We start from the raw sequence: 26,273 nt of genomic DNA on the forward strand, positions 1-26,273 counted from the left end.
TCCAACTGCAGCAAGCACCATATGGGACACCACTCTGCAGGGAGGCACTGGCTAGAGAAAGCAGGGCACACGCCAAAGACAAGTACAGCAGCAGCCGGTGTCACCCAGGACAATGACAACTCTCCAAACCAAGCCTGTACTGCCCCATTTACATTCTGACGCTTAAACTGTTTCTGTTCAGGCTGCACAATGCAAAAAAATGGACACAAGATTAAGGTTTTTTGGCTGTAAGTTTTATTCAATGCAAAAGAATCCTCTCCAATTTTACTGAGGTGGCTGACCACGTCCACGACCAAATCCGCCTCTCTGTAAGAGAAAGCACATCACATCAGCATGAGCAGCACTCTGGTTTCATCTTTCGAGGTATTGCTAACTTTCAGGCCTCATTATAACTCCAGAGGCCCCCAAATGTAAACAGCTGGGAGAGAGCTGAGTACAGGCTATAAATCCCAGCACTGCCCCTTACTGGATGTGGGGCCATATCTAACATCTAGGCCCATTTCTTCATTGGTAAAGTGGGAGTATGGCCACTCACCCACAGTGTGTTCATACATACTCCTATGAAAGCATCCGGCACCAGGATTGGACCGTTTCTACTGTACATGCTTTTTACAAATGACATTATCTGAGAGCAATCGTGTGCTATGAGGACCTGCCACAGGACAAAAGTGATATGCCAGTACTATGCCTGGATTAACTAATCTCACAACTACATTGGTAGCTGTAATTATCACCTCTATTTTATAGGTGGGGAAACTGAGGCAGAGGGGAACCTACCTAACATTACATCAACTGAAAAAAGAGGATTTGATTTCATACCATCTTGGTTCTTAAGCCCACCCACCTTCCAGTGTTTAGTTCAATGTCAAGCATTAATGAAACAGAAAATACTAGTAGGCCACATGTACTGATTTCTGAGACTCACTTCAGTAATTTATGTATTTACAAAAGTCTGCATGCTACAACTCAATGTAAAATTTGGAATCTGGAAAAAAGTGGGAGGAGGGAACTGGCTGACAGGACCCACCCATACTATGTGACATCCCTACAACTTGCAGAGCAACCAGACTGAGGCCAGAACAAGTGATGGCTCATGGAAAACAAATAGGAAGATACTCACAAACTGGAATTCGGTTGCTGACCCAGCCCCAGCCTCGGCTTTCTTGTCGGCACCAGCTAGAACGTGAAACATTGATTTGGAATCATCATATGATCTAATCTACTACAGAACAAGGGAAGACAAATCACCGACTCCAATCTTGCAGGAAAAGCCACCTACCACACCATTAAATATAAGCAAATTACACCAGTGGTGGAGAATACCTTCTGAGCCACCTTTGTCTCTCCTGGGGCACCCTTCTCAGCCTTCCTTATGTCACCCTTCAATACTCACAGCCCAAACTGTAAATCCTCCCAAAGGATTCCTACTTCCTATCACACTGACTGACTTACCCACTTCAGAGCATCATCTAGATAACAAAGGGAGTGTCATTACGAAGAACTAACATGTAAAGGGAAGGGCCCCCCTTAATTACCACCATGGGAGAAAAGCAGACAAGATGCTGCCTGGTCCTATATCCCAGTCACAGTTCAACTGGAGACGTGTGCGAAATTCACCAGTTTTCTTTTACTTATTTGAGACAGGGTCTTACTCTGTCACCCAAGGTCGAGTGCAGTGGTACGATCTCAGCTCACTACAACCTCTGCCTCATGGGCTCAAGCGATCCTCCCACCTCAGCTGGGACTACAGGCAGCTAATTTTTATATTTTTTTTTGTTTGTTTGAGACTGAATTTCACTCTTGTAGCCCAGGCTAGAGTGCAATGGCGCAATCTCGGCTCACTGCAACCTCCGCCTCCCAGGTTCAAGCAATTCTCCTGCCTCAGCCTCCTGAATAGCTGGGATTACAGGCATGTGCCACCATGCATGGCTAATTTTTTTGTATTTTTAGTAGAGATGGGGTTTCTTCATGTTGCTTTCTCCAGGCTGGTCTCAAACTCCCGACCTCAAGTGATCCACCCGCCTCGGCCTCCCAAAGTTTTGGGATTACAGGCACGAGCCACCGCGCCAGCCCTAATTTTTATATTTTTTGTAGAGATGGGGTTCTGCCATGTTGCCCAGGCTGGTCTCAAACTCCTGAGCTCAAGTGATCTGCCTGCCTCAGCCTCCCTAAGTGCTGGAATTACAGGTGTGAGCCACTGCACCCAGGCAATTACAAAGACTTAAGAAAAAAGGAATGTAAAATATTTCACTAGTGTTTATACTGATTACATGTTAAATTAACACGTTTAGATATTTTTTAAACCGATTTACTTTTTTTTTTTTTTTTTGAGACAAAGTCTCACTCTTGTCCGAGGCTGGAGTGCAATGGTGCAATCTCGGCTCACTGCAACCTCCGCCTCCTGGGTTCAAGCGATTCTCCTGCCTCATCCTCCTGAGTAGCTGGGACTACATGTACATACCACCACGCCTGGCTAATTTTTTGTATTTTAAGTAGAGACGGGGTTTCACCACGTTGGCCAGGCTGGTCTCAAACTCCTGACCTCAGGTGATTTGCCTGTCTCGGCCTCCCAAAGTGCTGGGATTACAGGAGTGGGCCACCGCGCCCGGCCCTGATTTATTTGAGTTGGCGGGGCGGGGCGGGGGGGGGGGGGGTCTCACTGTGTCGCCCAGGCTGGAATGTAGCAACAAGATCATAGCTCGCCGTATCTCAAACTCCTGGGCTCAAAACAATCCTCTCGCCTTGGCCTTCCAAGTAGCTGGGACTATAGGCACATACCACCATTCCCAACTCACTTTTACAAATACTTGATTAAATAAAAGACATTAGTACTCAAATAACCTGTTTCCACTTGCTTTTTCAAGTGTGGCTACCAGGAAATTTTGTATTAGATCTATGGCTCACATTGGGCACAAGAATAGGGGGAGGAAAGCAAATGCCAATAATGAATATGGTTTCAGTAATCATTAAAAAAATTTTTTTTTGAGACAGGGTCTTGCTGTTGCCCAGGGTGGAGTGCAGTGGCATGATCTCAGCTCACTGCAACCTCCACCTCCCAGGTTCAAGCAATTCTCCTGCCTCAGCCTCCTGAGTAGCTGAGATTATTACAGGCAGGCACACACCACCACGCCTGGCTAATTTTTGTATTTTTAGTAAAGATGGGGTTTTACCATGCTGGCCAGGCTGGTCTTGAACTCCTGACCTCAAGTAATCCACCTGCTTCGGCCTCCCAAAGTGCTGGGATTACAGGCATGAGCCACTGTGCCTGGCCCATAATCGTTAAACTTCCAGTATCACCAACTTCCTCTGAACCAAGGGCTGGAGAAATTCATTCCTTCTACTACCCTGTATGGTACTCAGGTCAAGTGGTCACTTCTCCAAAAGATGACAGAAGGAAGCTAAGAGTGGTAGAAGTTAGTAAACTCTTCCTGTACACCTTGCTTTTGTATCACAATCAACAATGGGTGACTTTATCCGGGTGGGTGCGGTGGCTCACATCTGTAATCCCAGCACTTTGGGAGGCTGAGGCGGGCGGATCACGAGGTCAGGAGATCCAGACCATCCTGGCTAACCCGGTGAAACCCCATCTCTACTAAAAATACAAAAAAAATTAGCCAGGCATGATGGTGGGCGCCTGTAGTCCCAGCTACTCGGGAGGCTGAGGCAGGAGAGTGGCGTGAACCCAGGAGGCAGAGCTTGCAGTGAGCTAAGATCTTGCCACTGCACTCCAGCCTGGGTGACAGGGCAACACTGTCTCAAAAACGAAACAAAATAAAAAAAAAACAAGTTGAATCCTATTATTCCTTTGCAAAAATACTAACAAAGGCTCCACATTTTACAGAAGAGTTTTTTTTTTTTTTTTGAGACAGAGTCTTGCTCTGTCACCCAGGCTGGAGTGACAACTTAAACGATTACTGAAACCATATTTGTTATTGGCATTTGCTTTCCTCCCCCTATCCTTGTGCCCAATGTGAGCCATAGATCTAATACAATGGCATGATCTCGGCTCACTGCGGCCTCTGCCTCCCAGGTTCAAGCAATTCTCATGCCTCAGCCTCCTAAGTAGCTGGGACTACAGACGCCCACCACCACACCGCCCTAATTTTTGTATTTTTAATAGAGACACGGTTTCGTCATGTTGGCCAGGCTGGTCTTGAACTCCTGACCTCAAGTAATCTGCCCACTTGGACCCCCCACCAAAGTGCTGGGATTACAGGCATGAGCCACTGAGCCCGGCCTGAGTTTTGTTTTTTAAAAAATCCCAGCCTCCTCCTAATTCTCATCTATGAAATCACTGCATAAGGAAAGAAGCACAAGGGACTCCAGCTGTTCTGATGCTCTGCAGAGTGAAACCAAGAATCTTTCCTGGTCATTTTGTCATCATCAAGGGCTGAGCCCCACCCAGCCAGAGCCAGCTGTGAGAATGCAGACATTTTACCCCAACACCCCTAATATAGGTGATGCATTTACTCACGTGGCACAGCACTCCGTCTGTAGGTATCTCTGTCAGCTTCCCCTCTGGTGAGTCTCGCAGGTCGCTCACCCTCCAGACCTATGTAAATCAAACCACATTGTGAACACAGGGCAATGTGAGAACTCTGTCCCTTAAAGCCAAGAAAACTGGCATTGCTCTCCTGTTGTCACTCAGCAACCACTTGGTTAAGATGGGTTAATGGGGACAGGAACTCCTTAAACCTACAATGTCAGCTAGAAATAATTATTTCTCCATAGAAACTTATTGACAATCTTGGCCGCAAATCTGCAAAAAAAAAAAAAAAAAGGCTTCCATTTTGTTTCAACATAAAACCATGTTCCAATTATTGGACCAATCTAGGTATCTAGCTATTTCTATGAACATCTGAATAGCCAAACTTTTGAATCTGACCCACGTTAAGTGGAAAACTTAGTATACGCAAACGGAAAAGGAAGCATCCTAAGCTGAAAGTCCCAACTCCAATATTAAGTACATAATCTAGGGATTACCAAGAATTGTTTAGTTCCTCTTGGGCTTCTTCACATACCTGTTAGGCTGTGGTATATATACTAAGGCAGTAATTTTATTATTATCTTTTTTTGAGACGGAGTCTCACTCTGTCACCCAGGTTGGAGTGCGGTGGCACAATCTTGGCTCGCTGCAACCTCTGCCTCCTGGGTTCAAGCAGTTCTCTCACCTCAGCCTCACCAGTAGGTGGGATTACATGCACGTGCCACCACGCCCGGCTACGTTTTGTATTTTTAGTAGAAAGGGGGTTTCAACCTGTTGGCCAGGCTGGTCTCCAACTCCTGACCTCAAGTGACCCACCCGCCTTGGACTTCCAAAGTGATGGGATTATAGGCGTGAGCCACCATGCCCAGGCTAATTTTTTTTTGGTTGGTATCTTTAGTAGAGACAGGTTTTCACCATGTTAGGCTGGTCTTGAACTCCTGGTCTCATGTGATCCTCCCGCCTTGGCCTCCCAAAGTGCTGGGATTACAGGTGTGAGCCACCACACCCTAAGGCACAAACTTTAAGAGCTATCTTAAAAAAATTATCATAAATGGCCAGACGCAGTGGCTCACGCCTGTAATCCCAGCACTTTGGGAGGCCAAGGCAGGTGATCACTTCAGGACAGGTGTTCAAGAACAGCCTGGCCAACATGGTAAAACCCTGTCTCTACTAAAATTACAAAAACTAGCCGGGCTTGGTGGTGCACGCTGGTGATCCCAGCCACAAAGAAGCTGAGGCAGGAGAATCACTTGAACCCGGGAGGCAGAGGTTGCAGTAAACTGGGATTGCGCCACTGCACTCCAGCCTAGGTGACAGAATATAAACAAACAAACAAACAAACACAATAAGTAACAGTTTAATCAAGTATTTTCTCTAGCCAGTTACCCTGGAACTTACCCGGAGTCCATATGATTAGAATATGAACTATGTCTCCTTTTTTTTTTTGACACAATGTCTTGCTTTGTTGGTCAGGCTGAGTGCAACTGCCACAATCACAGCTCACTGCAGCCTGGAGTTCCTGGGCTCAACCACAGGTGTGCACCACCATGCCTGGCTAATTTATTTTTTTGTAGACGGAGTCTCAGTATACTGCCTTAGCTGGTCTCAAACTCCTGGACTCAAGTAGTCTTCCTGCCTTGGCCTCCCAAAGTGCTGGGATTACAGGAATGAGTCACTGCACTCAGGCAGAATGAACTCCTTTTACAGCAGAAATAAATTAATCATGTAATGAGCGGCAAAAACAAATGTCAGGCCCAACTAAATCAGAATATATCAAGCACAGATAGGCACTGGTATTTTTTTCCCCCAGGAGATTCCAAGATGTAGTAAACAACTTTTGCTAAAAAGACGTATTATGGGCTGGGCGTGGTGGCTAACGCCTGTAATCCCAGCACTTTGGAAGGCTGAGGTGGGTGGATCACCTGAGGTCAGGAGTTCGAGCCCAGCCTGGCCAAAAGAGTGAAACCACATCTCCACTAAAAATACAAAAATTAGCTGGGCATAGCTCTGGGTGCCTATAATCCCAGTCTCAGGAGGCTGAGACAGAACTGACTTCCACTGAGGTGGAAGTTGCAGTAAGCTGAGATCCCACCACTGCACTCCAGCCTCGGCAACAGAGTGAGACTCTGTCTCAAAAAATTATGTCTACCTAATCACCAGAATCCCTTGGGGAGCTTTCATAACAAATTCCTGAGCTCCATAAAGTAACTCTCCAAGGGAACCTGGGCCCTCTGATGATCACGTTTAGGAATCTGCGCATTTTGTCACCTCAACCTATGCTCTCTGCAGCTCCTACAAACCTAGACAAAATACAGGCCAAGCACGGTGGCTTACCACTGCACTCCAGGCTGGGCAACAGGGCAAGACTCCGTCTCAAAAAAAAAAAAAAACCAACTGTGAGCCAGCAATGATCTCAAGAATCAGAAGATAATTCTCCTCGCACCACACATGCATGCATATCCTTTCACATCGTGGTATACACCATCCGTTCTCCACTCCAGTTTCTAATTTTTTTCTCCTGTTGGCAAGAAAACTACAACACTCTTGTTTCTTTCGAGGTGGTAAATGGCTTTGCTTTGGACTTCTCGGGAATAGTACAACGCACTCTGCTGGAAATGTTACTCAATGTAACTTTACCACATGCGTCTGGATTTTTTTTTTTTTTTTTTTTTTTTGAGATGGAGTCTCGCTCTGTCACCCAGGCTGGAGTGCAGTGGCGCAATCTCGGCTCACTGCAAGCTCCGCCTCCCGGGTTCAGGCTATTCTCCTGCCTCAGCCTCTCCGAGTAGCTGGGACTACAGGCGCCCGCCACCACGCCCGGCTAATTTTTTGTATTTTTAGTAGAGACGGGGTTTCACCGTGGTCTCGATCTCCTGACCTCGTGATCCACCCACCTCGGCCTCCCAAGGTGCTGGGATTACAAGCATGAGCCATCGCGCCCAGCCATGTGTCTGGATGTTTGTACAGGTGTGGGTGAAGAAAGTGACAGACTCTCTGTGCTTAAGGCCATCTCATGGATGGCCTGAAGAACTGAGTCTAGTTCTATTCCAAGTCCCAAGCCACGGGACAAAGGTTTTAGCACTTGACCAAATACCTGCAGGCCAGAGCCCTCTAAAGCTGACATCAGCTAAGAATGCTTTTGTCCCTTACACAAAACAAACTATCTTCAAATAGCTAAAGTCATTTGTTTGGGAAACATACCTTTAGGCCGAGGCCTGCCAGTCTCTGGACGGCTACGTCGTAGGGTGGCAGGCACAATCTCCGGGGGCAGATGAAGGTAATCACGGAGATACTGGATACCCTCATTGGTAAGGTACCAGTAGAAATGTCTCCAGGCAAACTGTTCCTTCACGTAGCCTCGGGACTTGAGAGACTGTAAGGCAGAAAACTACTGTTAAGTAGAAGCTTGGATCATCCTAGACAAATCTCCAGTCCCAGCCAGCCCTTCAAGTTAGCAAGCAGCCCCGGCAGTCCTGACCTTCCCTTTTGAACTTGCCTTGAACGTTAGGGGAAGATCCCTCCATCCCATCCCAGTCTTCCTCCTCACCCTCCTACCTGCATGGCCTTCATGACATGAAGGTTGGGCACATTCTTGTCTGCCAGCTCCGGGTGCTTAGGCATGTGGACATCCTTCTTGGCCACCATGACTCCCTCCTTAAAAAGGAGTTCATAAATGGCAATCCGGTTCTTCTTAGGCATCAACATCTGCAAGAAGGAGACGACTGTCAAGAGCACTTCTGAGTAACGAGGCCGGGGCCCGGTAATTAAGTTCGTGATCCTAAAGTGACCCACAGAAAACCGTGGACAACATGTCGGTGGGAAGACTCAACTCCACAAAACAGATTCGGCAGAGGCCAGCTCCGTCCGTCCCCACCCCCAAAAACAAATCAGGTGGAAAAGTTGCCAGTATGTTAAAACCAGGATAGTGGTGCACATTCGCGCCAAACTTCATTAAGTTCTCATCAATTACAAAGGTCAATGGGTGGGGTGAGGAGCAGACCCTGTATTATCGGGAGCAGTTGCAGGCCATCAGGGACTGTACCCAGCGCGGAATCGCGCGGCTGTACCATAAGGTACGCAGGGAAGGCCCGGAAGGGTAAAGCCCCAGCTTCTTGAAGGCGGCAGACCCCAAACAGAAGGGCTACGGCCTTCGCACCCTCGGTTCCTACCTACCACTTCTCCCCCAAACTAGAACTCCAGTGCCAGACAAGGAGGCAGTCGGGGGAGTCCTGTTCCCAAGGAAAAAGCGTGTCGGTGGGACACTGTCTCCCTAGTCTCACCTGGCAGGTCTCCGCCACGCACTGGCTTCATCCTCCCCCTCTCCCTCGGACAATCTTCGCCTACCAGCGGCCCCCTACCCCATAAAATAAGCCTCCAGCCCCTGTAGCTACTCAGAAATCGGTGCTTGGGAAGTGGGAGAGAGGCCCGCTGCCCGCATCCTGGGGAGGAGCAGCCGCTAAGGCGGCAGGATAGCCTGGATGGGAGCCGATGGAACTCGAACTCCACAGAAACTCACCTCTGCAGCTGCAGGGTCCGGGGCCGGGGCTGGAAAGGAAGGAGCATGCGCGGTGCTGCGTCTCTTCCGGGCTGGCGTGGGCCCGCCCCCCGCCAGGACCCGCGCAGAGCCTGGGGTGGCCTCGGCGGTGCCTGAAGGACTGGAGGATCTGACCGCAGAGCTTGACCGCCTGAGGGACTCACACACACACTAGGAAACCGCCGCGGGGAACTTCTGAGCTTGCGTGCTCTATCAATACAGGGTCACTTATTTTGTGCCGTCGTTTTAGAAACGCTTTTTCTTTTTTTCCCGCCCAAAATTTATTATGCAAGTGATATATGCTCTTGGAGCAAGAAAAGAGAGAGAACATACAAATCAGATGACGATAAAAGACTAAAAACATAATCCCATCAACCAAAGAGAATCGCTATTAACATTGTGGTATACACTTTTCCAAACTCATATGCACTCACACAAGTAGACTTTTTTTTTTAATAAAAAAACAGAGGCCGGGCGCAGTGGCTCACGCCTATAATCCCAGCACTTCGGGAGGCCGAGGCAGGCGGATCACAAGGTTAGGAGTTTGAGACCAGCGTGGCCAGTATGGTGAAACCCTGTCTCTACTAAAAATACAAAAAAATTTAGCCGGCGTGGTGGCAGGTGCCTGTAGTCCCAGCTACTCGGGAGGCTGAGGCAGGAGAAGCGCTTGAACCCGGGAGGTGGAGGTTGCGGTGAGCCGAGATCATGCCACTGCACTCCAGCCTGGGCTACAGAGCGAGACTCCTTCTCAAAAAAAAAAAAAAAAAAAAGATTAAATAGCCAGGTAAGGTGTGCTGTGAACCTGTAGTAGTCCTAACTACTTAAGAGGCTGAGGTGGGAGGATCACTTGAGCCCAGGAGTTGGAGAGCAACCTGGGCAACATAGCAAGACCTCCTCTCTAAAAAAAAAAAAAAAAAAAAAACTCCAAGAAAGTAAAACAAAACAAAACAAAAAAACAGACAAAAAGACTAAACAATAGATTTGACACACTGACACACTTGAAAATCAGTGAGATTAAAAGTAGAAATGAAAACGTACATACAGATATACACAATATAGTCCAGAGACAGAAAGAATATTTGATTGATTTTTTGTTGTCGTTTTTTTAATACAGGGTCTCCCTTTTTTGCCAAGGCTGGAGAGTGGTGGCGCAGTCATGACTCACTGCAGCCCCGACCTTCGGGGCTCAAGCCATCCTCCTGCCTCAGCCCCCAAGTAGCTTGGTCTACAGGTGCACACCACCACACCCAGCTAAAGAGATGGAATATTTGAAAGAAAGGATGAGACATGAGGGATAGAGTGAGAAAGTCTAATAGATGTCTAGGTGAAGTCTTATAAGAAAATAACAGAGAAAGGAAAGAAACACTGTCAGAGTATTTTCCAGAACTATTGGAAGACAATGTGAATCCTGAAAATCTGAGACAGGTCTGTTAATTTAGAAAGCTTATTTTGCCAAGGTTGAGGATGCACCCATGATTCAGCCTCAGGAGGTCCTGACGACATGTGCCCAACGTGGTCAGAGCACAGCTTGGTTTTATACGTTTTAGGAAGACATGAGACATCAATCAACATATGTAAAATGAACATTGGCTTGGTCCAGAAAGGTGAGATAACTCAAAGCAGGGAGGGGGCTTCCAGTTCACAGGTAGGTGAGAGACAAACGGTTGCATTCTTTTGAGTTTCTGATTAGCCTTTCCAAAGGAGACAATCAGATACGCATTTATCTCAGTGACCAGAGAGAGGACTTTGGTTTTGTTTGTTGTTTTAAGACAGAGTCTTACTCTGTCACCCAGCCTGGAGTGCAGTGGCACAATCTTGGCTCACTGCAAGCTCTGCCTCCGGGGTTCAAGCGATTCTTCTGCCTCAGCCTCCCTAGTAGCTGGAATTACAGGTATGCACCATCACGCCTGGCTAATTTTTGTATTTTTAGTAGAGACGGAGTTTCACCATGTTGGCCAGGCTGGTCTCAAACTCCTGACTTTAGGTAATCCTCCCACCTTGGCCTCCCGAAATGCTAGGATTACAAACATAAGCCCTTGCACCTGACCAGAGGGATGACTTTGGGGAAGATCTTAAAAGCAGCCAGTAAGAAAAGACCAGTGTGACTGCCCATTTCCCAGCAGCAACGCTGGGATGCAGTCAACTGAAATATAGTCTCCCAGTTCTCTTCTCTTCCTAGAGCCATGGCGATCCTGCTGCAACATCAGACCATGTCACTTCCCTGCTTAAATCCCGCTAATGGCTCCCCAGTTCACTTGAAAAAATACTCAGTCCTTTTTTTTTTTTTTGACAGAGTCTCACTCTGTCACTCAGGTTGGAGTGCAGTGGCATGATCTCAGCTTAAGCAATTATTGTGCCTCAGCATCCCAAGTAGCTGGGATTACATATGTGCCACCAAGCCCAGCTAATTTTTTTTTTTTTTTTTTTTTTTTTGTATTTTAATAGAGACAAGGTTTCTCCATGTTACCTAGGCTGATCTCTAACTCCTGAGCGCAACTGATCTGCCCACCTCGGCCTCCCAAAGTGCTGGGATTACAGGTGTGAGCCACCATGCTTGGTTGACTTCTTTTTTTTTTTTTTTTACATCTTTTATCCTCCTGGAATGTTCTCTGATGTAAAACATTTTCCCTCCAAAGGGTTAGTCAGTATCTCAATACCATTTCCCCAATGAGCTATGCTTCTATTTATCTGAAATACCACTAAATTGTTTCTGAGAGATGAATTCAGTTTTAGATTTTGTTGCATTCGAGGTTCCCATGAGACACACTGGTGCAAATGTGCAGTATAATTTTAGATAAAGGGTTCTGACTGTGTCCTGTGGAAGAGAGCTGGGTCAGATGAGGGAAAGGCATCATCTAAGACCTTGTGAGGTTCTGAGGTCACCTAGAAAGGATAAGGAGTGAGGAGGAGACAAGGAGGAGCTCCACAGCACTGCCCAGCTCACCCTGGAATGATAGCGTTCCCTTAGTGTCTCCATCCTGGATGGCACCTCCCCGAGGTCAGGGACCATGGCTTCCCCTCTCTCAGTGTCCTTTCTAGCATTTAGCATGGTGTCTCACATGTTAGTTAATAAAAGTTTCAAAATTAACAGTAACCGCGTGGCAAGTGGAGGAAACAAAAGATGATGACTTGCTGGGACCAGCTCGATCAGGGAGACCCTAACCCAGCAGCGCTAGAGGAATTAAAGACACACACACAGAAATATAGAGGTGTGAAGTGGGAAATCAGGGGTCTCACAGCCTTCAGAGCTGAGAGCCCCGAACAGAGATTTACCCACATATTTATTCACAGCAAACCAGTCATTAGCATTGTTTCTATAGAGATTAAATTAACTAAAAGTATCCCTTATGGGAAACGAAGGGATGGGCCGAATTAAAGGAATAGTTTGGGCTAGTTAACTGCAGCAGGAGCATGTCCTTAAGGCACAGATCGCTCATGCTATTGTTTGTGGCTTAAGAATGCCTTTAAGCGGTTTTCCGCCCTGGGTGGGCCAGGTGTTCCTTGCCCTCATTCCCGTAAACCCACAACCTTCCAGCGTGGGCGTTAGGGCCATTATGAACATGTTACAGTGCTGCAGAGATTTTGCTTATGGCCAGTTTTGGAGCCAGTTTATGGCCAGATTTTGGGGGGCCTGCTCCCAACAATGACTGACTAAGGAAAGAAGTGAGTAATACTATCTCTGCCATTACCAAAATCTTCTGAGATGCCAGTGCTTCATGGAGTTTGCCAAATTCCATTCCACACTTAGGCACTAGGTCCCTAGCCCTGGGCCAGATGATGGGGCTGACTGGGGACATGAGCACACAGGGATCCCATGACAAGCAATGTATACTTCTGTCATGTGTTGAGAGCTATGGAGAAAATGATCAGCCCATGGTGATGAAGAGTAATGGGCAGTGAGGAGGTGATGTTTGATCTGAAACCTACAGAGAACTGAGAGGAGAACTGGGAAGGGGGAACAGGGCCTCTGAAAGGCCCCGATGCAGGAAAGAGCTTGAGCTGAAAGGCAGCCAGGATGATTAGGACATGGTAACAAGGTGAAGCTGGACCGCACATCGACGTCAGGAAGGCATCAGGATTTTATTCAAAGTGCAACGAAAAGCCGTGGAAAGGTTTCAGGCAGTAGTGACAGGATTCAATTATGTTTTAAAGAGATTACTTTTATTTATTTATTTATTTTGAGATGTACTTTAATTCTTGTCACCCAGGCTGGAGTGCAATGGCATGATCTCGGCTCACTGCAACCTCCACCTCCTGGGTTCAAGCGATTCTCCTGCCTCAGCCTCCCGAGTAGCTGAGATTACAGGCATGTGCCTCCATGCCTGGCTAATTTTTGTATTTTTAGTAGACAAGGGGTTTCACCATGTTGGCCAGGCTGGTCTCGAACTCCTGACCTCAAATGATTCACCCGCCTCAGCCTCCCAAATTGCTGGGATTATAGGCGTGAGCCACTGTGCCCAGCCAAGAGATTACTTTTTGTTGTTGTTGTTGTTGTTGTTTGTTTTTTGAGACAGAGTCTTGCTCTGTCTCCAGGCTGGAGTGCAATGGCACGATCTCGGCTCTCTGCAACCTCCGCCTCCCAGGTTCAAGCGATTCTTCTGCCTCAGCCTCCCTAGTAGCTGGGACTACAGGCATGGGCTACCATGCCCAGCTAATTTTTGTATTTTTAGTAGAGACGGGGTTTCACCATGTTGGCCAGATGGTCTCGATCTCTTGACCTCATGATCCGCCTGCCTCGGCCTCCCAAAGTGCTGGGATTACAGGCGTGAGCCACTGCACCCAGCCGAGATTACTTTTACAGTGACCAACCCCACTCTTTCCACTCCCACTCCATATTGTACAGGAGATATTAATATGTCCCATGACATGTAGGAATAACCACCTGCCAGGCGTTAAAGACAAAAAACAAAGCAAAACAAAACAAAATCCCCCTGAGGTTTAGTGACATGGATGTTTCTTGCCCAAGATCACAGAGTTATAAGTGATGGAACTGGGCTCTGATTGGAGAGCCTGCAGGCTTGCCGCGGCTCTACACCGTCCCTTTGCAATGAGGTCCCCCTGTGGAAGCCAGGGCCAGAGCCAGGGAGCCAGAGCCCAAGGTGTGGAGCAGGGAGAGGAGGGCTTACCCTTGCTGCCCATAGAATCCTCTGGAAAGCTTTTAAAACTTCATTCACCCAGGCCACACGCCAGACTGATGTAGACAGATACCTTAGGATGGGACCCAGGCGTCAATATTTTACTTTTTATTTTTTCTTGGTTATACACCAAGAAAATACATATATTATACATATTGGAAAGTGCACAGATCTTTAGGTTACAACTCAATGCATTTTTACATGTAGGTGTGTGTGTGTATAAATCCATGTTAATTACCATCCAGACCAAGATACAGAATATGGCTAATACCCCAAGAATCTCCTGTGCAGACAGTCCCCCCACCTGCATTCCCAAGGGCACATGTTTTGACCGATATGGCCACAGTACGCACTGCTGTCCGGCAACTTGCCCCTCCCTCTCTGTGAGGATCATGTATGTACGTAGCTAATTTTTGCTGCTGAGCTGTGTTCTACCGTAAAGCTATAACATAATTTGTTTATCCATTCACCAGCTGATGGACATTTACGTTTTTCCAGGGTTTAGCTATTTATAAATGAAGGTGCTAAGAATGTTCTTGTGTGTGTCTTTTGGTGGACATAGGTATGGAGCAGCAGCTGTTTTCTCTTTTTTTTCTTTTTCTTTTTTTTTTTTGAGAGATGGAGTCTTGCTCTGTCACCCAGGCTGGAGTGTGGTGGCGTGATCTTGGCTCACTGCAACCTCTGCCTCCTGGGCTCAAGAGATTCTCCTGCCTCAGCTTCCCAAGTAGGTGGGATTACAGGTGTATGCCACCACACCCAGCTAATTTTTGTATTTTTTTTTAATAGAGATGGGGTTTCACTATATGTTGGCCAGGCTGGTCTTGAACTCCTGACCTCAAGTGATCGGCCCCTTCTTGACCTCCCAAAGTGTTGGGATTACAAGCGTGAGCCACCGTGCGCGGCCTTTTCTTTTTCTTTTTCTTTTTCTTTTTCTTTTTTTTTTCTGAGTCGGGGTCTCCCTCTTTCCCCCAGACTGGAGCACAGGGGTGTGATCACAGCTCACTGCAGCCTTGACCTTCTGGGCTAAAGTGATCCTTCCCACCTTAGCCACCCGTACAGCTGGGACTACAGGTGTGACCACCATGCCCAGCTAGTTTTTAAACTTTTGTATAGAGATGTAAGGAGTGTGGGATGGGTCTCACTATGTTGCCTAGGCTGGTCTTGAACTCCTGGGCTCATGATGTGATCCTCCCACATCGGCCTGCAAAAGTGGGATTGTAGGTGTGAGCCACCGTACCCGGCCTAAATGACTATTTCTTTTTTTTTTTTTTTTTTGAGACCGAGTCTTACTCTGTCGCCCAGGCTGGAGTGCAGTGGCGCGATCTCGGCTCACTGCAAGCTCCGCCTCCCGGGTTCACGCCATTCTCCTGCCTCAGCCTCCCGAGTAGCTGGGACTACAGGCGCCCGCCACCTTGCCCAGCTAATTTTTTGTATTTTTAGTAAAGACGGGGTTTCACCGTGTTAGCCAGGATGGTCTCGATCTCCTGACCTCGTGATCCGCGTGCCTCGGCCTCCCAAAGTGCTGGGATTACAGGCGTGAGCAACCGCGCCCGGCTATGACTATTTCTAAAGCAGCCACAGTTGTGAACCAGTGACTCTGAGGAACCTATGAACACCAAGAGAAGCCAGGGTTTAGGTCCCCAGCGACCCTGGGGATCTCCTCAGCTTGAAAAAGAGTAAACTGTGGTTTCTAAAGATTTTCAAGTTTCAGTCCCTTGCCTTTTGAGATTCCTGGGTCTTTCATAAAATCTCTGGTGTCGCAGCAGGAGTGGAGGGAGACCTAGAGGAGCAGTGCCCTCTGTGGCCAGCACTGCAGCCAGGAGATTTCTCTATTTCCTGGGCTCTGGGGATAGGGCTGAGGATACCAGTTCATGGCCCCGGTACAGCGATGCACTGACTGTAAGAACACTAAAACAGACATTCTCAGGAGACACCCTGGGCCTCACCTCTTCCCCCATCTCCTGGCACCACACCTAAAATAGCTTCCTAATCCTGTAGAACATTATCTCTTCCCACTCATCCAGAAACCCCTTCAAAAGAGCCATCTGTGCTGCAATCTTCATTTGTAGCTCGCACGGCATATGTGAGTCTGCGGATGTAGGTAGATGGCTACTGATACATTCCCGAACATACACACACACACACACACACACACACACTTGACGCCATGGGCTGAAGGGCTGTTTTCTCCTCTAAATGGCACCTGCTCCTCTCCACATGGGATGTCCCCTCCCCTTCGGTGGGCCACCTCTTTTCCTATTGTGGTTTGGTGCAACTCCTCTGACCTCACCTTCCTGGTGCTGCTGTGATTATTTTCCTGAATTATTTGATTATGACCAGTGTCAAAGTGAAAACAGAGTCCAGGGAATGTCACATATTTATAGCCTGTTGGATCTGTTGCTTTGGGCCTCACTCTTGAGGAGACGATCCACATTGCTGTGGAGGTGGTCCATATTGGAGGCCATCATATTGCTATCAAAGTCTATGCTCAAGGTATAAACCTCTGAGCATTTATCCTACTTCTTAGATTCTTTTTAACTGTCTTTTCTTTTGAGACATATAATAATAATTATTGTTATTATTATCACCCAGGCTGGAGCGCAATGGCATGATCTCGGCTCACTGCAACCTCTGCCTCCTGGGTTCAAGCAATTCTCCTGTCTCAGCCTCCCAAGTAGCTGGGATTACAGGCACCCACCACCACACCCAGCTAATTTTATTTTTTGTATTTTTTTAGTGGAGGGGTTTCGCCATGTTGGCCAGGCTGGTCTTGAACTCCTGACCTCAGGTGATCCACCCGCCTTGGCCTGCCAAATGTTGGGATTACAGGCATGAGCCACCATGCCCGGCCACAATTATTATTATTATTGTTTTGTTATTATTATTATTTTTTTTTCGGAGACAGAGTCTTGCTCTGTCGCCCAGGCTGTAGTGCAGAGGTGCAATCTTGGCTCACTGCAACCTCTACTTCCCAGGTTCAAACAATTCTCCTGCCTCAGTCTCTCAAGTAGCTGGGACTACAGGCACACGTCGCCATGCCTGGCTCATTTTTTGTACTTTTGTAGAGACAAGGGTTTCACTGTGTTGCCCAGGCTGGTCTCGAACTCCTGAGCCCAGGCAATCTGCCCACCTCGGCCTCCCAAAGTGCTGGGATTACAGGCGTGAGCCACTGCGCCCAGCCTAAAATTTATTTGTAAACATTTAATTATAAACTAAAATCAGATACGAGAAACTACAAAAAACAAAGATACAGCTTAGTGAACTTTTTTTTCATTTTTTATTTTTTGAGACAGAGTTTTGCTCTTGCCCAGAATGGAGTGCAGTGGCTCGATCTCGGCTCACTGCAACCTCCACCTCCCAGATTCAAGTGAATCTTCTGCCTCAGCCTTCCGAGTATCTGGGATTACAGGCATGTGCCACCATGCCCAGCTAATTTTGTATTTTTAGAAGAGACGGGGTTCCTCCATGTTGGTCAGGCTGGCTTCAAACTCCCCACCTCAGGTGATCCACCCTCCTTGGCATCCCAAAGTGTTGGGATTACAGGCACGAGCCACTGCGCCTGCCCAACCCCCCGCCCCCCCGGTTTTTTTTTTCCTTTTTTTGAGATGGAGTCTCACTCTGTTGCTCAGGCTGGAGTACAGTGGCACAATCTTGGCTCACTGCAACCTCTGCCTCCTGGGTTCAAGCAATTCTCCTGCTTCAGCCTCCCAGATAGCTGGGATTACAAGCGTGCACCACCACCAGCCAATTTTTTGTATTTTTAGTAGAGACGGGGTCTCACTACGTTGGCCAGCCTGGTCTCGAATGCCTGACCTCAGGTGATCTGGCCCCCTTGGCCTTCCAAAGTGCTGGGAGTGCACGTGTGAGCCACCATGCCCATCCAGCTTAGTGAACTTTTATAAGGCAGACACCCTTGTAATCACCACCCAAGTCAAGAACTAGAACCTTGACATCGCCCGCACTCTCCCCCCATAGAAGCCCTTCCGTGCCGCATCCCAAGTGTAGTCCCTGGCTCCCTCCAACTAAGCCCACCATCCCGACTCATAGGACTCGCTTCCAGCGGGGTTCGTCACCCAAGAGTGCATCTCTAGACACCATTCTTCAGTCTTATCCATTTAAAAAAACAACTTTATTCAGGTATAATTTACATCTAATAAAATCCATCCATTTTAAGGACACAATTTTGATGAGTTTGACAGGTGTAGACAATTATGTAACCACCTATCACTCCCAAAATTCCCTTGTACCTCTTTATACCCGCTCCCCTTCCCCTAGTCCTGGGCCCACGCAACCACTAATTTGCTTTTTGTTGCTATAGATTAGATTTCCCTTTTCTAAAATTTTATATAACTAAAATCATGTTATATTCTCTTTTGGGTACAGCTTCTTTCACTAATAGTTTTGAAATTTATCCCTGTTCAGTATTTCCTTCCTTTTTTTTTGAGATGGAGTCTTGCTCTGTTGCCAAGGCTGGAGTGCAGTGGCGTGATCTCAGCTCACTGCACCCTCCGCCTCCTGGGTTCAAGCAATTTTCCTGCCTCAGCCTCCCAAGTAGCTGGGACTACAGGTGCACTCCACCCCACCCAACGAATTTTTGTATTTTTAGTAGAGACAGGGTTTCTCCATGTTGTCCAGGCTGGTCTTGAACTCCTGATCTCAGGTGAGCTGCCCACCTCCGCCTCCTAAAGTGCTGGGATTAAACGCGTGAGCCACCACGCCCGGCCTGCCTTCCTTTTTATTGCCAGGAAGTGTTCCACTGAATAAGTATACCAAAATAGTTTATGCATTCTTCTTTGATGGACATTTGAGTTATCAGTTTTTGGCTATCACCAATAAAGCTGCTAGCAGCATCAGATACAGGCTTCTGTATGGATATATGCTTGGGTATGGACATACACTTGGGTAAATAAATTCCTAGGAGTAGGATTGCTAAGCTTTATAGGAGATATGTGTTAAAATTTATACACAACTGTCAAACTTTTCCAAAATGCCTGTGTATTCACAAAAAACTCTCAAACTGAGTTTTTCTTCCACCCTTGGGCCAATACAACAATCAATATAGAAGACTTCCATGACCCCAACACATACGGGGACTTCTCACCAGCAAGCAAGTTATCAATTCTGCAGCACACACCAACTGGGCGCCAATTCCCACACTATCTACCTGGAGTTAGTGTCAGATTCCACATATTTGGAGCTCAGTCTCCAACACTACCCCTGCCACCCCCCTCCAGATACTGTGGCTGGAATTAGTGGGTTCTTGGTCTCACTGACTTCAAGAATGAAGCCGCAGCCCCTCACGGTGACTGTTACAACTCTTAAGGCAGTGCGTCTGGAGTTGTTCATCCTTGGTCTCACTGACTTCAAGAATGAAGCCACGCACCCTTGGGGTGAGTGTTACAGTTCTTAAAGACAGTGTGTCTGGAGCTTGTTCCTTCAAATGTTCAGACGTGTTCAGAGTTTCTTCCTTCTGGTGGGTTTCTGGTCTACACTGGCTTTAGCAGTAAAGCTGCAGACCTTCATGTTGAGTGTTACAGCTCATAAAGGCAGTGCAAAACCAAAGAGTAAGCAGCAGCAAAATTCATTGCAAACGCGTTAAGCTCCCAAAGTATTGACCACCACCCAAGAACCTTGCCACTGTGGGCTCGGGCAGCCTGCTTTTATTCGCGAATCTCACCCCACCTGTCACATCCTGCTGATTGGCCCATTTTACAGAGAACTGATTGGTCCATTTTACAGAGAGCTGATTGGTCCATTTTACAGAGAGCTGATTGGTCCGTTTTGACAGGATGCTGATGGGTGCATTTACAAACCACAAAGTGCCTCGGCATGGCGGGCTGCAGGTCCCGAGCTTTGCTCTGCAGGGAGGTGGCTGAGGCCTGGCAAGAATTCGAGCAGCACAGTGCTAGGGGACCCGGTGCACCCTCTGCAGCTGCTGGCCCGGATGCTAAGCCCCTCACTGCCCTGGGCCAGTGGCCCCGGCCAGTCGCTATGAGTTCGGGGCCCGCCAAACCCGCGCCCACCCGCCCACCCGGGATTCGCGCTGGCCCGCGAGCCCCGAGCGCAGCACTGGTTCCCGCCTGGCCTCTCCCTCCACACCTCCCTGCAAGCAGAGGGAGCCGGCTCCGGCCTCGGCCAGCCCAGAGAGGGGCTCCCACAGTGCAGCTGCGGGCTGAAGTGCTCCTCAATTGCAGCCAGAGTGGACGCCGAGGCCTAGGAGGCGCCCACAATGAGTGAGGGCTGCTAGCACTTTGTCGTCTCTCAATACCGGTAGCAAGTCTGGGCCTCAGGAACTTCTAACTGGCTTCACATTGGGGTTCCCACAACCCCATCTTTGAGTGCAATTACTTTGCTGAAGCAGCTCACAGAACTCAGGGAAACGTTTACTTATGTTTACCAATTTATTACTGTAAATAAAAAAATACAATCCTAAGCTCCCCAACTGACTGAACAGCTGAACAGACCCCTTCTGGGACCCAGAGAAACCTGAAAAACTGAATTCCTGACCAAGACTGGAAGAGAGGTCACACTCCCTCCCATTTAGAGTTTAGGCACAACTGACCAGCATTAACATGAAAATAGAGAAATAAGACTTAATACTGACAGAACAGGCTCTTCGGGGCAATAGGATACCAAATTACAACCTTACTCTGGTATAGCATCATGAGACAGATAGCTACCCTAAAGGAAATAAAAATATTTCACGCCAAAGTATATTTCTTTGATATATTTTGAAATAGTTCTGTGAAGCCATCTTTTGTGGGGGAAATTTGCATCCGTAGAGAATCTCCATTAATGCAGCCAGGCTTCCCTTTCTAGGCCTTTGTGGGACCTATGAGAGATTAAATTAGAACCTGACACATTTAAGTTCTGAAAAGAGATTTACCATCTAGTCTTTCTGAAAGGGGCTACCTATGAGGCTTCATCGATATAACAAGAAATTTGGGCCTGGCGCGGTGGCTCACGCCTGTAATCCCAGCACTTTGGGAGGCCAAGGTGGGTGGATCACCTAACATCAGGAGTTCGAGACCAGCCTGGCCAATATGGTGAAACCACATCTCTACTAAAAATAAAAAGATTATCTGGGTGTGTTGGCATGTGCTTGTAATCCCAGCTGAACAGGAGGCTGAGGCAGGAGAATGGCGTGAACCCAGGAGGCAGAGGTTGCAGTGAGCCAAGATCATGCCACTGCACTCCAGTCTGGGCAACAGAGTGAGACTCCATATTAAAAAAAAAAAAAACTTTGGCCTCCACAATCCCCCTTATCTGAACTCAGTCATTTCCTTCTGCTAACTTCAAGTCTTTAGACAAAGCTTTAATTCTTGCAACCAACTGCCAATCAGAAAAATCTTCCAATCCACCTAATGAAAGGTGAAGCCAGCTGGACTTCCTGGGTCCAGTGGAGACTTGAAGAACTTTTCTGTCTTACAAGAGGATTGTAAAATGCACCAATCAGCACTCTGTAGCTAGGATTGTAAAACGCACCTATCAATGCTCTGTGGCTAGCTAGAGGTTTGTAAAATGCACCAATCAGCACACTGTAAAATGGACCAATCAGTGCTCTGTAAAATGGACCAATCAGTTCTCTGCAAAAGGGACCAATCAGCAGGACATGGGCAGGGACAAATAAGCGAATAAAAGTTGAACGCCCCCCCCCCCCACCTCCCCTCCTCTCCCCCAGCAGGGGCAACCTGCTCGGGTTCCCCTGTGTGCCATGGAAACTTTGGTCTTTTGCTGTTCACAATAAATCTTGCTGCTGCTCACGCTTGGTCTGCGCCACCTTTAAGAGCTGTAACACTCACCGCCAAGGTCCATGGCTTCATTTTTGAAGTCAGCGAGACCAAGAACCCACCAGAAGGAACCAATTCTGGACACACTGATCTGTAAGCTCATCTCTCCTTCAAGACGTCCCACCTCTTTCAGCTGAACCAATGTACACCTTCTATGTATTGATTTATGATTTTACCTACAATTCCTCTCCCTAAAATGTATAAATGTACACTAACTTGACCACCTTGGGTACACTTCCTCACTTTCCGCAGGCCGTGGGGAACAATCATACTGGCTAAGGATAAACCTCTTTAAAATACTTTATAGAGTCTTGTTTTCCAGTAACATTATAAAGTCTATTACAAAAGATACCACTGAAGATGAGAGGTGAAGCCAGCTGGACTTCCTAGGTTGACTGGGGACTTGGAGAACTTTTCTGTCTAGCTAGAGGATTGTAAATGCACCAATGAGTGCTCTGTGTCTAGCTAGAGAATTGTAAATGCACCAATCAGCAGTCTGTAAAAATGCACCAATCAGTGCTCTGTGTCTAGCTAAAGGATTGTAAATGCACCAATCAGCACTCTGTGTCTAAAGGATTGTAAACACACCAATCAGTACTCTGTAAAATGGACCAATCACTCTGTAAAATGGACCAATGAGCAGGACATGGGTGGGGACAAAGAAGGGAATAAAAGCTGCCCCCCCCCACCCCCCCAGCAGCGGCAACCTGCTTGGGTCCCCTTCCACACTGTCACACTGTGGAAGGTTTGTTCTTTTGCTCTTCACAATGAATCTTGCTGCTGCTCACTCTTTGGGTCCATGCCACTTGTAAAAGCTGTAACACTCAGTGCGAAGGTCCACGGCTTCATTCTTGAAGTCAGCAAGACCAAGAACCCACCAGAAGGAACCAAGTCCGGACACAGATGCATAGGGCGAGGTATTGGGGGAAGGTGCACAGAGCTTCTAGGCCCTCCCCAGGTGCAGCACCTTCCCGGAATCTTTACGAGTTCAGCTATCCAGAAGCTCTCTGAAACCTGTCCTCTTGGGTTTTTATAGACAACCTTGTTGAAATGAAGGCCTCCAGGGCATAGGGCAGACCCTCTCTGGAATGAGAGTCCTACGTCCCACAATCAGAAAGGTGGAGGAAGATTAGAGTTCTGCCTTGGGGTAGGTAAAAGAAAGCAGGAGAAAATCAAAGAGATTCTGTTTCCTGAGGTCTGCTTCTGAGGCCTACAGCACCCAGCATTATTTTTTTTAATACATATTTTTTTGAGATGGAGTCTCGCTCTGTCACCCAGGCTGGAGGGCAGTGGCGCAGTCTCAGCTCACTGCAACCTCCGCCTCCTGGGTTCAAGCAGTTCTCTGCCTCAGCCTCCTGAGTAGCTGGGATTACAGACGTCTGCCACCACGCCTGGCTAATTTTTGTATTTTTAGTAGAGATGGGGTTTCACCATGTTGGCCAGGCTGTTCTTGAACTCCTGACCTCATGATCCACCCGCCTCAGCCTCCCAAAGTGCTGGGATTACAGGCGTGAGCCACCGCACCTGGCCTACAGCACCCATCATTATAACAAAAGATTGTAACAAGGGCTATCGGAGTTACAAACCAGGAACCATGGAGGAAGCCAGTGCATATTAACATATATATGTAAAATGACACCACACTGTGCCATTGTACATTCTCATCAGCAATATATAAGAGCTCCAGGGCGCGGTGGCTCATGCCTGTAATCCAGCACTTTGGGAGGCCGAGGCAGGCGGATCACCTGAGGTCAAGAGATCAAGACCAGCCTGGCCAACATAGTGAAACCTCGTCTCTACTAAAAATACAAAATTAGCCTAGAGTGGTGGCGTGCACCTGTAATCCCAGGTACTCAGGAGGCTGATGCAGGAGAATGGCGTGAACCCAGGCGGCAGAGCTTGCAGTGAACTGAGATTGCACCACTGCACTCCAGCCTGGGTGACAGAGCGAGACTCTATCTGAAAAATAAAATAAAATAAAAAACAAATACATAAAAATAAAATTAAAATGTACCATCTTAATCATGTTTAAGTCTTTCTCTCTTTCTCTCTCTCTCTCCCTCTCTCCCTCTTCCTCTCTTCCTCTCTTCCTCTCTTTCTCTCGTTCTATTTCCTGAGACAGGGGCTCACTTTGTCACCCATGATGGAGTGCAGTGGCATGAACACAGCTCACTGCAGCCTCGACCTCCTGGGCTCAAGCAAACTTCCTGCCTCAACCCCTCAAGTGGCTGGGTCTACAGGTGCATACCACCACACTCTGCTATTTTTGTATTTTTTGTAGAGAAAGGGTTTTGCCATGTTGCCCAGGCTGGTTTTGAACTCCCGGGCTCAAGCAATCCAACCACCTGGGCCTCCCAAAGTGTTGGGATTACAGGTGTGAGCCACTGCGCCCAGCCTACTCTTCAGTCTTTTGTCCATTTTAAAAACTGGGCCATTTGTCTTTTTGTTGAGTGTAGGAGTTATTTATATAATCTGGATATCCGTTCTTTTTTCAGATATTTGTATTATGAATATTTTCTGCTACTTTGTGGCTTTTCATCTTCTTGACAGTGTCTTTTGAAGGCCAGGGTTTTATATTTTGATCAAGTCTAATTTATTATTATTATTATTAATTTATGAGATGGAGTCTCACTCTGTCACCCAGGCTGGAGTGCAATGGTGTGATCTCGGCTCACTGCAACCTCCACCTCCTGGGTTCAAGCGATTCGCCTGCCTCAGCCTCCTGAGTAGCTGGGATTACAGGCACTCACCACCATGCCTGGCTAATTTTTATATTTTTAGTAGAGATGGGCTTTTACCATGTTGGTCAGGCTGGTCTTGACCTCCTGACCTTGTGATCTGCCCACCTTGGCCTCCCAAAGTGCTGGGATTACAGGCGTGAGCCACTGCACCTCGCCAAATTTATTATTTTTTATTATTATAATTTTGTTTTTTTGAGATAGGGTCTCATTCTGTTGGCCAGGCAGGAGTGCAGTGGCAAAATCACAGCTCACTGCAGCCTCAAATTCCCGGGGCTCAAGTGATCCTCCCACCTCAGCCTCCTGCCATTGCACTCCAGCTGGGCAATAAGAGCAAAACTCTGTCTCAACAAAAGAAAAAAAAAAAAAAAAGGATACCTAGTTCTTCCAGCATCATTTGTTGAAAAGACATTGAATTACCACATCGAGTTACCTTGGCACTTTTGTTGAAAATCAATAAACCACAGACCATGAATTTGTGAATCTACTTCTTGGACTCTCTTTTCTGTTCCATTGATTTACAGGTCTATCCTTAACATGAATAGCACAGTTTCTTTTTCTTTCTTTTTTTTTTTTTTTGAGATAGTGTTTCGCTCTTGTTGCCCAGGCTGGAATGCAATGGTGTGATCTCTGCTCACTGCAACCTCCACCTCCCGGGTTCAAGCTATTTTCGGCCTCAGCCTCCTGAGTAGCTGGGATTACATGCGCATGCCACCACACCCAGCTAATTTCCGTATTTTTAGTAGAGACGGGGTTTCCCCATGTTGGTCAGGCTGGTCTTGAACTCCTGAACTCGTGATCCACCTGCCTCAGCTTCCCAAAGTGCTGGGATTTCAGGTGTGAGCCACCGCATCTGGTCAAATAGCACAGTTTCTTAACACAAACTTTACAGAAGTCTGGAAATCAGGTGGTATAAGCCTTTGTTCTTTTTAAGAAATCATGAAATCATTTTGGCTTGCTCAAAACAAAACAAAAACAAACAAAAACTCAAAGCTTGCTAAGTGTCATAAAAAACAAAGAAAGACTTACAATTGAAGGAGACTAATGAGGAATAACAACTAAATGCAAAGTGGGATTCTGGATCACATCCTGGAACCAAAAAGGGACATTAGTAAAAAATTCACGAAATTCAAGTAAGTCCTACAGTTTAATTAATCATATTGTTGGCCAGGAGCAGTGGCTCATGCCTATAATCTCAACACTTTGGGAGGATGAGGGGAGAAGATTGCTAGAGTCCAGGAGTTCAAGACCACTCTGGGCAACATGGTGAAACCCTGTCTCTTTTAGAAAAAATACAAAAAACAACTAGCCGGGCATGATGGCATGTACCTGTAGTCCCAGCTCCCTGAGAATCTGAGGTGGGAGAATTGCTTGAGCCCACGAGGTTGAGGTTGCAGTGAGCCAAGATCACACCAGTGCACTCCAGCCTGGGCGACAGAGCGACACTGTCTTGAAAATAAAAATAATATTGAGGCTGGAAGAAGTGGTTCATGCCTCCTGGCACTTTGGGAAGCTGAGGCAGGAGGATTGCTTGAACCCGGGAATTCGAGACCAGGCTGTGCAACATAGTGAGGGCCCATCTCTACAAAA

General features: G+C 47.3%; 1 protein-coding gene across 2 annotated transcripts; it reads right to left on the minus strand.

Moving 5' to 3' along the window:
• Positions 1-211: 211 nt before the first annotated feature.
• On the minus strand, positions 212-9,090 carry RPS10 (ribosomal protein S10). Of its 2 annotated transcripts, none has more exons than XM_030803314.1 (6): positions 9,003-9,090; positions 8,042-8,191; positions 7,688-7,859; positions 4,475-4,552; positions 1,121-1,176; positions 212-306 (listed from the first exon to the last, which is right to left on the minus strand). In XM_030803314.1, exons 2-6 carry the CDS (start codon positions 8,189-8,191, stop codon positions 265-267), a joined length of 498 nt encoding a protein of 165 aa, XP_030659174.1. In that variant the 5' UTR covers positions 9,003-9,090; the 3' UTR covers positions 212-264. The 2 variants fall into 2 exon arrangements, with proteins under 2 accessions (XP_030659174.1, XP_004087157.1); XM_004087109.3 differs by having other exon boundaries at positions 8,767-9,040.
• Between the last annotated feature and the right edge of the window lie 17,183 nt (positions 9,091-26,273).

The sequence above is a fragment of the Nomascus leucogenys genome, chromosome 22a (assembly GCF_006542625.1).
Source record: "Nomascus leucogenys isolate Asia chromosome 22a, Asia_NLE_v1, whole genome shotgun sequence".
Classification (NCBI taxonomy): Eukaryota; Metazoa; Chordata; class Mammalia; order Primates; family Hylobatidae; genus Nomascus; species Nomascus leucogenys.